At 50.9% G+C, this 14447-nt stretch overlaps 1 protein-coding gene across 4 annotated transcripts; it reads right to left on the bottom strand.

Moving 5' to 3' along the window:
• Positions 1-1477: 1477 nt before the first annotated feature.
• On the bottom strand, positions 1478-9248 carry PRAME (PRAME nuclear receptor transcriptional regulator). 4 transcript variants are annotated; one of them, XM_023646681.2, is made up of 7 exons: positions 9148-9248; positions 7679-8415; positions 5118-5262; positions 4801-4955; positions 4172-4471; positions 3138-3728; positions 1478-2239 (listed from the first exon to the last, which is right to left on the bottom strand). In XM_023646681.2, exons 5-7 carry the CDS (start codon positions 4459-4461, stop codon positions 1714-1716), a joined length of 1407 nt encoding a protein of 468 aa, XP_023502449.1. In that variant the 5' UTR covers positions 4462-4471; positions 4801-4955; positions 5118-5262; positions 7679-8415; positions 9148-9248; the 3' UTR covers positions 1478-1713. The 4 variants fall into 4 exon arrangements, with proteins under 4 accessions (XP_023502449.1, XP_023502450.1, XP_005612406.1 ...); XM_023646682.2 differs by lacking the exon at positions 5118-5262 and having other exon boundaries at positions 9148-9240; XM_005612349.4 differs by lacking the exons at positions 7679-8415; positions 9148-9248 and adding an exon at positions 5579-5904.
• Between the last annotated feature and the right edge of the window lie 5199 nt (positions 9249-14447).

Here is a 14447-nt window from a genome sequence, read left to right as displayed (position 1 = left end):
ATTAGGTATTATAAGTAATCTAGAGATGATTTAAAGTATATGGGAATGGGGGCTGGCCCCATGGCTGAGTGGTTAAATTTGTGCGCTCTGCTTTGGCGGCCCAGGGTTTCGCCAGTTCGAATCCTAGATGCGGACATGGCACTGCTCATCAGACCATGCTGAGGCGGCGTCCCACATGCCACAACTAGGAGGACCCACATCTCAAAATACACAACTGTGTACCGGGGGGCTTTGGGGAGAAAAAGGAAAAATAAAATCTTTAAAGTATATGGGAAGATGTGTGCAGGTAGGTTGTATACACCATTGTATATAAGAGACTTCAGCATCTGTGGATTTTGGTGTCTGAGGAGGGTCCTGGAACCAGTCCCCTGTGGATACTGAGAGATGACTGTACTGGGATTGTAAGGAGGCTTCCTCACGTAGGCATAATCAATTATTAACTCTGTTTCTAGCCCCTCTCCCCTCTCTGGAGGATGAGAGGTGGGGCTGAAAATTCCAAGCTTCTAATCATGGTTTGCGGGGCTGGCGCTGTGGCCGAGTTGTTAAGTTCATGTGCTCTGCTTTGGCTGGCCAGGATTCACTAGTTCGGATCCTGGGCGTGGACCTACGCACCACTCATCAAGCCATGCTGTGGCAGCATCCCACATAGAAGAACTACAAGAACTTACAACTAGGATATACAACTATGTACTGGGGCTTTGGGGAGAAAAAAAAGGGGGAGAAGATCAGCAGCAGATGTTCTCTCAGGGTCAATCTTCCTCACCAAAAAAAAAAAAAAAAAAAAGAGCAAAAAGCATATCTTAATCATGGGTTGGTATTTCTGGTGACCAGCTCCCATCCAGGAGCCATCCAGGAGTCCACCTAGAGTTGCCTTATTAGAACAAAAGATGCTCCCAGTATTCTTATCACTTAGGAATTTACAAGGGTTTTAGGAGCCCCTTGTTAGGGATGGATCAAAGACCAAAAGTTAGAACAAGTCCTAGTGTTCCTATCACTTGGAAATTACAAGGGTTTTAGAAGCTCTGGGCCAGCAACTGGGGCAGAGACCAATATATATTTTCTGTTATCTCACAGCTGCCTGCCCCCAACTCCAGTCCCTCCCATTCCATTGGTGATCTGGTGTTCTCACGGCACTCCTCCGCACTCCGTTTTCTTATTGGTTTGCTGACTTGCTAGTGGTCTCCATCCCCTTCCAAAGTGAAGTTCTTTTGGAGGCAGAAACCTGGACTGTTTGCTGCTGTATTCCCCAGAGAGCCGTTTCTGAGCAAAGCAGGAAGTCCACAAGTAGTTGGTGAATAAGCGAGTGAAGAAAAGCCCTGTGCTGGGCACCTTACACTTACCTATTCCTTGATTAACATCTCCCTTACCCCACTTTATAAACAAGTGTTTCGAGAAGAAAATCACCCAATTGCTTGTTGGTCAAAGTGGGAAGCAAAATGAAAGAGAAATTGGGTAAACAGAGCAGAAGGACAAGTGCTGGAGAGGTTTTCTTTTTATCCCGGCATCAGAACAGCGCTAGTGCCTGTTGATTTCATGAATAACGGAGGCCGGCTCTACCTGGAAAGAGACGTCACCGCTAGTGTTCACTGCACCGTTTCTCATTTCCATAGTTTTCTTTAAAGCCACACCACCCGTTCAGGAACTCCACTGCCACAGCTGCGAGATCCACTGCTGCTGCTCTTCCCCATCAGGCCAGCTGTGCATTTTCATAAGTCAGGGCATCGAGGTACAATTCGTCAGCTCCATGTCGGCCCGCTGCAGAGCTTGCAGCATTTCCTGCAGTCTGGTGTGGACCCGGGCGAGTTCCACTCTGTTGAGGTTCCCCCACCTGTATTCATCCAAGTACACAATGCATTCAGCAGGCACAGGGTAGTGCACACGCTTCAGCTCCTTCAGCCCCGCTAAGTGCTGCAGCACGTTCATGATGCCTGACGTGGAGATGACGTTGTCGTAGAACACGAGGGAGCGGAGGCGGGAGCAGCAGCACAGGGCGGGCAGGAGGGCACGGAGCTGGGCCTCCTTCAGACGGCAGCTCCTCAGGTTCAGGTGCTCCAGCGTGCCGGAGACCTCACCGAGCAGAACCTCGAGGGGCCCAGGGACCGTTTGGGACAGGTTATTGCTACACAGGACCAACTCCTTCAGGCGGGTGGCATGAGTGCTCTGGGACAAGTAGGTGATGTCATTCTCAGTAATCCTACATCCATTAATCACCAGAGTCTCCAATGGTTTTTGCAGGCCACTGTGGAGACACAGGAAGACACAGTTACTTCTTGGAAATTGGGGTGGAGTGCTAGATACATTTGGGAAAGGTCCAGAAATCTGGCCTGAGAAATTCGCCCCACCCTTGCCTCAGTCTAGATGCAAATGGTAGGAGCCAGTCTTCTGTACTGGTGAAGAACATGGAGCTTGGAGTCAAACATTTTCCCATCCCCAACAGGACCTCTCCTGTTTTCAGAGCGTGGTGTCAGGCACACTGACCTCTCTCAGCCTCAGCTTCCTAATGAGCCATGTAAACACAGTGATCACTCACGTCCCTAAGTTGTTGTAGGAATTAATGAAATTTAGATGTGGCTCCTACACGTGGTAAGGGCTAGGTTTTTACTGGTGGCAGGTTTAGGAAGGTGTTCCCCATGCTCCTATTCACAGACAGAGAAGTCTGTGAGACATAGATGAGGGGATGAGTTGACCAAATCACCTGGGCTTAGACACTGTGCGGGCAATTACCTTCCTCCAATACTGCCCTCCCAACTTAGCATCCTTGTTCACCCTTCTCTATATAAGCTCTTGTAAGCTCCAGGAAGACAAGGCCCTGTCTGACTTTTTTCAGGGTTTTATATCCATTCTTAGCTCTCTGCTTGGCATGAACTAAGTGCTTGAATGAATGAACGAACGAATGAATGAACAAATGAATGAGTGGATGAGATGCCAATCTTGGACATATGTCTTTCTCTTCTATAAGAGCCAATAGCCATTGGTTGGCCCAAGACCCCAGCCTTGGAGTCTAAGTCCATCAGTGAGTCTGCAGGAACTCATGGAAGGGGTGAGTCCCGGCTTGTCTCTGCTCTGAGAGAGCAATGCTTAGAGGAGTGTTCAGGGACCTTGGCCTTGTAGCTTCAGAGGGACTTTCACACACTCACCTGAGCATCTTATGGAGCTGGCCCGAGAGACAGCCAAAGGTGAGGTGGAGCTTCTGGAGGTGGCCCAGCGGACTCAGCAGGGAGAAACAGTCAGCTGGGAAATCCCAGGGGATGTCGCTCATGATGAGTTTGCCCAGGCTGCTCATCTGCCCTAGCTGGGTGAAGAACTGGATGAGGTCTGACTGGAAGCAGAACCTGCTCCTGTGATGAAGCCTCACCTCTCGGATGGCCTCCAGCTCCAGCATTCCCAGGATCTCTATGAGGCTGCGGAATGGCACTTGGTTAATGACCAGTGTCCGACAGTGGAGGCGCAGACAGCCGTGGCTCTTCCCGACTCGCTGCAATATGTACGACGGAAACCCAGACAGGTGGAAGAAACCGAACAAACCACCTAAGAACAGGTCCGTGTATATGTCCACAGGTTCTCGGTCACTCCGAGGCTGTTCTCTGAAACTGGGCGTGAGCTGGTCTGCCTCGGGCTCTTCTAGCACATGCGTGATGACAAACGGTGCAGGAGAGGTCTCAGAGCATTCCTCCCAGTTGGAGTGCTCAAAGTCATGGGTAAAATCCAGCACCTTTAGCTTCGATCTCCTGTGGGGAAGGAGGAGGAGGGCTGAGAGTGTGACTTTCAGGATATATGGCAGGGCTGGTATGAGACTGGCAGCAGCAGACCCTGGGAAGTGGCCTCTGTGCCGGCCAGCAGCCCTGCCCACTGCTGTCTGCCAAGCCTTCTAAGTGCACTCTTCCAGCCTCATACAGCCTCAGACCCTCCTCAGTCCCCTTCTCTTATAGGATCCGGGGATACCACCCAGGCACCTAACCACACTCTCGATGACCTCAGCAGCACGATCAGCACTGAACTATACTAGGTCTTTCCTCTTGGAGGGCATTTGAACAATGACCTCAAGGCCTCCCACTGATTGATGTTGTACTACCAGAAGATTCTGGCACATCCTTGGACCCCACATTCTTGAATCCAGCTCCCTCCTTCTCAACTCACTATGCCCCCACCAGCACCCCATCTCTACAGTTACCTGGGGCAAGCAGTGTTGGTAGGAACCAATTCCAGCCCATCTAGTACCGCTTCCAACAGGTCTTGAGTTATTGACTGATCCCTTAATGATCCCAGGTGGAGGCAGGGGAAGGGCCAGGCCTGCACCATTGCTGTCACCGTCTTTGTGTGTCCCCCTTCAAAGGCCACAGCGGACAGTGTTGGGAAGAGGCCCACAGGGAGCTCTCCCAGGGCACGCATGGCTGAGTCTTCGTCACTCAGCAGGCTCTGCGCTGCAAGGTCCAGGAGGCGGAGAGGGGCTTGTCGGCTCATCACCACTGACCTGGCGCAAGGTAAGGGGAAATCCTGAGTGGGCTTCACAGTGCACAGCCTCTTTTGTGGGGCCAGGACAACCCAGGCCTCAAACACCTGTCACAGCAGGAGCGAGACCCCCATCCCTCCTTCTACCCTTGCGTTGCTAGTCATAAATCGCCAGCTAGTGTTCCTGACTCTGATACCAGCTGGCCGAAAAGGGAATAATTAGAGTTTTCCCTGTCCCTCATTGTGGTTCAGAGACTGTAAACTGTTCCTAGCAATTTCTCGACCTTTCCTCAAGATCATCACCACCTCCAGGTGATTTTAAGGAACATGACTGAACAACCAATCTCTTACCCTAGGCCAACGGTAAGGGGCCGAGGCCTGAGGTTTTGTTTGCCTGTCCGGCAGCAGGCCTTCTAAAATAGCAATAGCAAGGGCACTTTCCGCACGTTCAGCTCCCTCCTCCTTCCCGCTCTGGGGGCTGCATTCCCCACATTCCACCAGGTGTCCTGCAATTCAGAGGGGAGAAAATAATTTTCAAAAAAGTCAACAAGATATAAAACTCCTCTTACGGGGCTAGTAAAATTCAGAAAAAGCCAAGGGGAGAACGGAAAATCATGGGACAATCCTATGGATGAGCACAGATACAAAAGTCCCGAGTAAAATATTACCTAGTGGAACTAAGCTGTGTCTCACAAAGAAGCAGGATGACGAAGGGATTCTTCCAGGAAAGAAAGGAGGTGACACGGTAGAGAATCTATCGGTGAACTTCTGACTGCACTTGGACAGCTAAACACGAGTGCTTTGCGCTGCAACCTAAAAACCCAAATGCAGTGAAGGAACGTCTAAAACCAGAAAGCCAAAGAGGATCAATTAGAGATCCCCACTCCTCCAGAAAAGGCAAAGTTTTGGATTGTGGAAAAAGGTGGATTAGAGGAACTAGTGCTCACACCACAGAAGCCCAAACCTAAGCCTGTGGGGGCTGGGGGAGGGTAGTGAAGTCAGTAAGAAATCAGTTGCAGACCCCACCGGGGCCTCAGGAGTGAGATGCGCAAGTCGGGCCCGGGTGGGAAGCCGAGACTGTGGCCAGGACTTGGGCACTCGTGGAGCGTCTACAAACATGAGCGTCTACCTCCACCAGCAGCACAGGCAGCAGTCCACACCCGGGGCCCAGCCTTCCTCCGGTTCCCAGCCTGACTCTGCGAGGCTACCCCCTGGAGCCGTGCTCAGGCCCCCGTCCTGCAGCAGACTGCTCTTCGCGCGGGAGAAGCCAGTGCCCGAGGGCAAGGTTGGTAAATGATCATTTCAACAACCAAAACACTAGCTTAGGATCCAACTGAACCTTCTCTACTGGAGCATTTCCCACATATGCATGACTGAGAGGGGCACCTGCTCAGGGGCTCAGGCCCGGGGGCAGCCTGGGGAGCAGGCAGGGCAGGTGAGGGAAGCACCAGGGCCCTGTCACAATCCACCAATTGTTCTGAAGGCAGAGCGCCTCTGAAGCAGCCCGTGCTGCAGAGGTGGCTGCGAAGAGTCTGAGTCCTCTCCTCCGTGATTTTCCTGAAATATCCCATTTCTAGGAAGGAACAGCCCACAGGAAACCACACGCCCGCTACTGAAATGATGTGCAATGACAGTAGCTAGCTCACTGGAGGCAGAATATGCCTGGGACTCTCAGGGGCATCTCTGTCCTTGTCCCTCCTCTGAGAGCAGACAGAGCTTCACTGGCAAAAGTAAGCCTGACTACAAACTCTTCATAAGGGAGGGATGTATACTCTACTGACGTCTCCACAGGGGACGGAGAAGCGGTTCCCCAGGACGCAGCACACGAGAGCTCATGGCTCTCCGGGAGACAGTCTCCCCTCCCTCCACTCCCCTCCCTCAGCCTGTCTGTCTTTCTGGACAGTCTCCCTCCCACCAAGTGCCTTTCTTTCTGCCTTTTTTTCTTTGTTTCTTCCTTTGTTCCTCCCTCCCTCCCTCCCTCCCTTCCTGTCCTTCCCTTCCTTCCTCCCTTCCCTTTCCTTCCTTCCTTCCTTTCTTTCTTTTCTTCCTTTCATCCTTTCTTTCTTTTTTTGAGGAAGATTAGCCCTGAGCTAACATCTGCTGCCAATCCTCCTCTCTTTGCTGAGGAAGACTGGCCCTGAGCTAACATCCATGCCCATCTTCTTCTACTTTATATGTGGGACGCCTGCCACAGCATGGCTTGCCGATCGGTGTGTAGGTCTGCACCCAGGGTCCAAATCAGTGAACCATGGGCCACCAAAGTGGAACATGTGAACTTAACTGCTGCGCCACCAGGCCGACCCCATAAATGCCTTTCTTATGAGGAGACATTCACACCTGCCAGCTTCTCCCTGCTCATCACCCGCAGGAGCCTCACCGACCCCCTTCTCGGGTTGAGGTGGGTGTTGTGAGTGGCACATATTTGATTTCCTGAGGGCCTTCTCCTCGGTTCCAGTGCAGCTTTTCTTCTCCACTTGGATTTTCTGCCCAAGACAGAGTGTCTATCCAGCAGGACATAATGAGTTGATGCCTCTGGTTCCTTCCAGCAGGCAGCAGTCTCAGCTACTCCTTTTCTTGCCCGCGGAAACCAGCGTGTGTTGCTGGCCTACTCCGCCCTGTGCGCCACCTGAGTGCACTTCTACTCTTCGGCAAGGGGTCCTCTAGGAATCCAGTGGCCTCCGATCCTGGGGGAATCTCTGAGGAGGAGGCTAGTGAGATAAATTACAGCCTGGCCTCTGCGGCTGCTCTTGGGGCTGCAGTGGCTCTCATCTCCTCCTTCCTCCGTTATTTATTATGGATTCCCCTAATGATCAGCTGCCACCTCCGCTGTCCTTGGTAGCTGACCAGGTGGCCCGACTCAGAGCTTCATCTGCAGGCTCTGAGCCCCTATTCACTACGCCTTCTCCGGCTAGGGTTTCAGCACTTGTCTTTTTCCCTTCACAGCTGGGCAAGGGAATACCAAGAGGCACCCAAGGGATCACGTGGGAGTCAAACATATTCCTCCATACCCTCTGGTTTAAAAGCAGCCCTATCTCCTCCAGACGACCTGGGTCAGTTACCCCCGCCAAGATGGGGGCTCCTTTCCTTACCAACTGGATGCTGGACACAAAGAGGATAACGTGTTCTGCTGGCAGCCACAGCTTATAATGCAATGGGACACTTCTGTTGAACAATGGACCACTGCTGAGCCTAACCTACTTTATGACTTGGTAGGTTTGATGCAACTTACCTCATGACAGGCAGTTTGGGACATGAGGTCACCTCGTGTCCCCTGGTCCTCTGAGGGCCCACAGCAGTGCAGCAGTTTTACAGAGCACTTAGAATTCCCCACTGCAGACTGCACGCCTTGATCCAGACCTCCAGAAGCCAGTGTTGTGATCTCCCACCGGAGCATGCCATGAATTCCACATGGCACCTTTTCCAACCACTGATGCCTCCACTCCCCTAAGTGCTGCCGAGTCTTGTGGCCCAAATGGCAGGGCTGCTGTCACTGCAGCCCACACTGTACTGGTCCCCAGAGAACTTGCCTACTCTGGGCTGCAAAGTGGCAGCCTTTTGTGTCACAGCCTGTGGTATACAGGCCAGAGAAGTGTTCCCGGGTATGAAATATGCTGTCTCCGAAATCTGAAGAGTTCTATCAGGCATTGTGCTTCCCTCCTCATGTAGGAGGTGCAAGATGTGATCATTCGTCTTTTATTTTGGATGATATGACCCCCATGCCCTCGACCCTTGGGCTCTCAAAGTTGTTCTCATGTGGCGGGTCCTTGGATCTTCATGTGGATTATATCCTACTCTTTGCAGTGCATTTTTCTTTCTAGGCCTCCAACATGCCAGTCATTTCTCACTAATCTACTTGATTAGCATGATGCCATCAAAGTAGAGAATCAATGAGATGTTCTGTGGATGCCCAGATGGTAGATGGTCCAGATCTTTTCAGACTGTGACAGAGGGCAGAGTGGTATAATCCTGGGGAAAAAATTAAATGCATATGTCGTCTGCTCCATGTGAATGCAAATGGTATCTGCTAGGGATAGAAAAGAACACACGTGCCCATCAATGTTCATATACCATAGACCTGAGCCTTCATTATCGGCTCAAGCAGAGAGCGCACATCTGGCACAGCAGCTTTGATTGGGGCGACTATTGTGTGAGTCTATAGAAGTCTCGGCCAAGCCTCAGGATGAATCTGGTTTCTGCAGGGGCGGACTGGTGAATTAAAGGGAAATGTGACAAGGACCACTACCCCTGAGTCCTTTTCATCCTTAAGACTGGTACAATTTTCTGTCATTCCTCCTAGGATGTGGTATTGTATTTTATTTATTATCTTGACCAGGGGTGGGAATGGTTACAGAGGCCTCCACGTGGCTTTCCTCTCGTGATAGTTTTTATCCCACAGATGAAAGACCCACTGAGGGTATTCCATTAACTGACAAATATTCTATTCCAATTACACGTTTGCAAACTGGGTAATGACACAGTGTACCCATTGTGAGCTGGATCTTGGCCAAGATTCTATTTATTACCTGGCTCCCCATATACACCCATTCTAACAGCTGGCCACAGTGATGTTTTGGATCTCAAGGTATCAACTCTGACCCTATGTCCAACAATATTCAAATTATTTTTATATCCCCCTTTCCCTGGTCCAAACACTCCTCAAATTGCTTGTATATTCCAATTTCCCTCGTTCACAGTTACCCAAGTGTGGTAGCCAGCCTCCAGAATGGTCACAATGCTTCTTGCCTCCTGGTATTCAGCCCTTGTGAAGTCCCCTGCCACAATGAATAAAGCAGATCTGTGATAACCAATAGGATACTGTGGAAATTACAGTGTGTGACTTCCAAGGTTAGGTCATAAAAGACACTGTGTCTTCCATATTGTTCTCTCTTGGATCACTTGATTTCATGTCATGGAGACACTCAAGCAGCCCTATGGAAAGGTCCATGTGGCAAGCAACTGAGGCCTCTTGTCAGAAACTTGCCAGGCGGGTGGGTAAGCTACCTTGGAAGCAGATACTCTAGCCCCAGTTGAACTTCAAATGACTGTTGCCCCAGCCCACATCTGGACTGCATCCTCATAAGACCATGAGCCAGAACCATCCGGCTAAGCTGCAACCAGATTTTTGACCCACAAAAACCATGTGGGATGATAAAAATAATAAATTAAGCTGCTAAGTTTTGGGGTAATTTGTTGTACAACACAGATAACTAATACACTGAATAAATGTATATAGATTCCTTCAAGGAAATTATTACTGAGTCCACTTGCCATGGTGTTACATGGTCCTTCCTCCTGGAGATCTGTCCTCTTCTTCAACCAAAGGGTTTCAGGCCTGAAAACTGACTCATGTCTAGAAACTTGGCAAAGGATCATGCCATTTTATCAGGCGGACTGCCCTCAGCCTCTATCATCCATGCTTGATTCTTTTGATAGTTCCAGTGTCACTCTGGGTGGCTGCCCTTCTATTTTGCACCTAAGGACACTGTGTTCTTTTTCTTGTCATGGAAGAGAATTATATTGATTCCGATTGAGGATTTAAGCACAAGTCTTTGTTATCCCATTTAAGCACTTAATGAAAGCAGTCCCAAAGCTTTTAAGGCTGTTACTTTGATGTATGAACTGTGCTCAGAGCTATCCTTGAGGATTATCCTTTACTATAGTGGGTTGCCTTTTTTTAAAAAATAGTATCTACTCTGCCGAACTGCCTACTCTCTGGCCACCCCCAGAGTAAACAGTTCAGTAAACTCTGAACTTTCTGCCAAGAAAGACTTTCACACAGGGGCTATGTACCATGGGGGGAGGTGCATCTGAGGGGCACTGCTGGGAGGCCAAATACCACAACTGACGAATGGCCCCTCTCTAACCCACACCTCTGGGCCAAGATGCCAGGCCCTTTAACTCTGGCCAAGTGTGACTGGTCTTAGGAAATGACAGTGACAGCTCCCTAAGCAGCTCCTGCTAGACTGGAGCCCCACAGGTTAAAGGACCTGCCCTGGAGTCACCTGGGGAGTTTACCTGTGTGGTTAACTGCCCTAGGGCTCTGGTCCTGGACAGTGAGAGTAACAGCGGCAAAGGCAGCCCTGCCCACCACCTTCCCGGGGAAGATCGGCTGCCCAAACCTTGCATTTCGTAGATCATGAAAAGTGAGCTCTAGAGAAGGGACGGGCCTCAACACTTAGAGCCCAAGTTCCCGGCTACACCAGCACAAATAAGTTGGCCCCTTGCTCCTCTGGCATAAATAAGCTACTTAACTTGTAATTCACAAAGTCTAGCTGTTTACTCTGCAATTCAAAGAAAATCAGAGTCCTTCATGAAGTTTCTCCCAAGGAGTTAATATGTACAGTTTATACCTCTGATCTTGAAAATCTCCACATCGATATGTCTCTCTATGCAATTTGATTACTGCTACTGTAGAGGAGGAAGACATTTCCTCTACCCTCTCTGGGTTCTTTTGGCCGGAGAACGAATTAAATTCACATGAGACAGAATAGCAGGAGAAAATTAAACAAAGCTTTATAACATGTATACATGGAAGAGGCTCAGGCTGAAGCCGCCACCTTAAATATCATATTCATTCAGCTAAAGACAAAGGAGGATGTTGGAGGTGGGGGAAGTCAGTTACAGGAGGTTACCAGACAAGCACAATAAACAGGAATAAGATTATTATGCAGATTTAAGTCCTTGCATTCTGTATTGATAGGAGTTTCTGGAGATAAGGTCATCCCCCCTTCTTCCTGGTACAGAGAGGGAGACACCTTTACAGATGGAGATTTCCTTTACAATGTAAATGTCTCTTACAAAGGGTAAGTAAATTCTACTTTTCAGTTGCTTTCCTGTCTGCAGTTTATTAAAAGTAATCAGCCCCAAATAATCCTCGTGCCAAAGAGATGTACCTTGGGGTGGCCAATTCCAGGCCCCCACACTACTTTGATTGGTATCATTCCAACAGGTACATTCAGCGCCACTCATCACCATGGCGCAGAGCAGCCCTGGGCAGACTGCAGCTGCATGGCCATGGACGTGAGCGTGAAGGAAGGGCCCTTCCCGCGCAGCTGCCCAGGTCATGCAGCTGGACTTGGACCCAAGGAGGCAGCAATTAAAGGTTGGAGTCATCTTTAAAGGAAATCCCCTTGAGGTACCCCTCCCTTTTTTTAACTAATGCAACACAAAGGCCCCCCCAAACCTATTTTTCATTAGAATGGGGCTATTTTCTAAAATCCCATGCCTTTTAAGTCCCCATACATCAGTTAGCCATTCTAGTTTCCTAGGGCCAGTTAGTTTTCTTGTTGTCGAGGGCTTCTTCCACAGTGAAAAATATCACCTACTCTGGAATGCAACATACTTAAAGAACTGCTCTGTTCACCACGTTGAGGCAGAGACTTAGTGCCCTATAGTGAGGGACGGCAGGTGGAGACTGTGGGAGTCTTTACTATAACAAGAAGATGGCACGAATGTGCCACAAAAAGCAGCCATGTCTTGCTAAGGCTTGAGTTATTAGAAGACCGAGTTGATAACACTAACCTGTGCAGTTAAGACCTTAAACGAACCTCACCCACGGAGGTGACTTCGCTTCTCTCCCAGTGTCCTTCCATGTGGGTCAACTGTCATTCAAAAGGAGAGGAGAAGTGGAAATTGACCAGTTTGGACAGAGTCAAAAGAGCAAATAGGAACTGTGCTCAGAAAGGTGAGGAGGCAGTGTGAACACAAAGACTGCTTAGATTTGTATTTTCTAAGGAAGAAGACTCTTTTCTGGATTTAACTTTCTTGTCTCAGAAGTTTAAGATATCCAAAAGAAAAACCCCACCACTTTTGAGAAAAAGCTGGATGTGAAAGAAACAGGAGAAAAAGTCATACTGAGTGATTAAGGATCCAAATGATTTCTGCTCCTTCGGTTCTTTTGTCAGTATGAAGTGCTATCAGGCTACGATTAATCATCACCTGATATTAAAAACACTGACTTTTAAGTGTTCCTCTTATTCGTTTTTCTAGAACATCTGTTCATTCTAAGTAAGTATTCTCTGCCCAAACTTCTTTTTGGAAGTTGTGCAATTGGGCTTATTCAAGTCAAGTCTAATTTGCATGCAACTTCCACAAGCTATGATGTTTCGCCTACTTTGAAGAAATGGGTCTCACCAACTCCGGGCTGAGTTCAACTTGAAACCCATTGAGTGGATGCGTCCCAGGCTGGCTGGCAAGTCCTGGCACAGCACCCAGGGAGTGAGCTCGGGCCTCATCTGCCCCACGCATGCAGGTTCAAGCGCGCCCTGGGGACCCGCGAGAGGAGACAGAGTGTCAGTACTGGCGGTGGTATCCAGCTTTCACCTCTAGCTTCCCCGCAGGAGGCGAAGTCCCTGTGTGACTGCGTTTCCGAGAGGCTGGGATGGCAGCAGTGGGCTGGGAGGCCTGTGCAGGTGAGCGGAGGTCCCTGGAGCGAGGGAGGTGCACTGGGGACCCACAGCGGCCGCCTGGAGGGGGTGGACACGGTCTTCTTTAAACCGTCTCTGTAACTGTCCCTGGGTCAGGTGCCTTGGTTGCCACTCCAACCTTATGACTTGCTACAGTAATTGTGTCCACCTGCCTTCTGATGGTTAAATGCCACCACCTGACCTCAATTGCTTCCGGGTCCTCCCATGCCCGTTTCTATTGGTGAGTCTAATTCTGTCTGTCTGTCATCACTGACCTACGCAGGAGCACCACCACTGAACTTTCTAGTGATGCTGCTGTCCCAGTCTATTACCCTTCTGCTGCCATCTGTCACAGTAGTCCTGGAATTTCGACCTCACTTAGCACAGGCCATTGCTTTTTCCATGCTTCTAGAGGCTATCCCAGTGGCAGGTTCACACAAACTCCTGGGGTCCGGGACAGGATACTAAATCACCCTGTATCTCAGGAGAATGCTCCCAAATGAATACATTCATCTCCCCCCTCTCACTGTTCCGGCCGCCTCTTCATCAAGCACCCTCCCAGCACAGTCCCTCACACAGGCCCGGCAGGCCTGCTGGCTCAGCTCCTTTGGAGCCGTCCCTTTCCACCTTGGCAGTCTGAGTGCGTCCCCTGCGTGTTCTGCCGGGACTGAGCCCCGGTTCCAGGCCTCCTGGGAGGGCAGCTGGGGAGACGGTCGGGAGGGCATATTTGTCTTAGTGAGGGAAGCCTCTGTCAGGTGGTCAAATGTAGGAGTTGAGTTTTGAGTAGGGTGGGTTGGCCCACTTCTGTGGGCTCAGAGGGTTAAGGAGAAGGAGTGGATTGAAGATTTTCGAGGTCTCAACCCAGACAACTCCATCCATAGGGCAGGGTGCCGTTCTTCCCCACCAGGGCCCTGACTGTGGCACAGGCGGCCTGCGGGCTAGGAGTCTACCCTCCGGAATGCCTCTGAAGACCAAGTCCCGGGCCTGGCCCCCAGCTTTGTCTGCCCTCCCACTACAGAAGCTGACGGCCTCTCTCTACGCCAGCAAGGAGACCCTGAGTGTGGCTCTCGGCCCTTCTGTATCCTTTACTATAGCGTCAACCAAGCACAGCACTAGCCATTCAGTCCCGTCGTTCTTCCTGCTGAGTCACTGGCTTCCCACCGTGTGCCGGACCGATCGCACCGGCTCACGCCCCGCCCGCGCACGGCCGCCGTCCCCCGCGAGGCCGCGCCCAGCGCCCGGCTCTCCGGGCGCCCCTCCCCGCCAGGGCCGCCGGCGCGGCGGAGGCGGAGCTGGCCAGGCTCGGGGCCATTCGGCTGGGCGGCCCCCCTGCCCCACGGCGGGCGCAGCAGCCCCCTCAGGTGCAAGGGCGCCGCCTGCGCACTCCGGTGAGTGACCACGGAGCGCAGGTGTCACAGCAAGGAAGCCCACCCACTTTGGAACCGAGTAACGAGGTCTGCGGCCACCTGGGAGTCCTCCCATTTCTCTACCCAGCTCGTCTGGCCCTCAGTTCGGAACCTGTCTGGGTCCCCATCAAGCAAAAGGGACGGGAGGGGCCCCGCCCCCCACGCGGCCTCTTTCCAGGCCAACTGG

The sequence above is a fragment of the Equus caballus genome, chromosome 8, assembly GCF_041296265.1.
Source record: "Equus caballus isolate H_3958 breed thoroughbred chromosome 8, TB-T2T, whole genome shotgun sequence".
In the NCBI taxonomy this organism is placed as follows: Eukaryota; Metazoa; Chordata; class Mammalia; order Perissodactyla; family Equidae; genus Equus; species Equus caballus.
Note: the sequence above shows the minus strand (reverse complement) of the source record. Positions and strands in the feature narration are given on the sequence as shown.

Coding starts and splice junctions, on each gene's coding strand:
- PRAME (XM_023646681.2), bottom strand. CDS start 4,461: ATGAGCCGACAAGCCCCTCTCCGCCTCCTGGACCTTGCAGCGCAGAGC. Junction 3,729..4,171: donor ACCAACACTGCTTGCCCCAG/GTAACTGTAGAG, acceptor CCTTCCCCACAG/GAGATCGAAGCTAAAGGTGC. Junction 2,240..3,137: donor CAGCTCCATAAGATGCTCAG/GTGAGTGTGTGA, acceptor GTGTCTCCACAG/TGGCCTGCAAAAACCATTGG.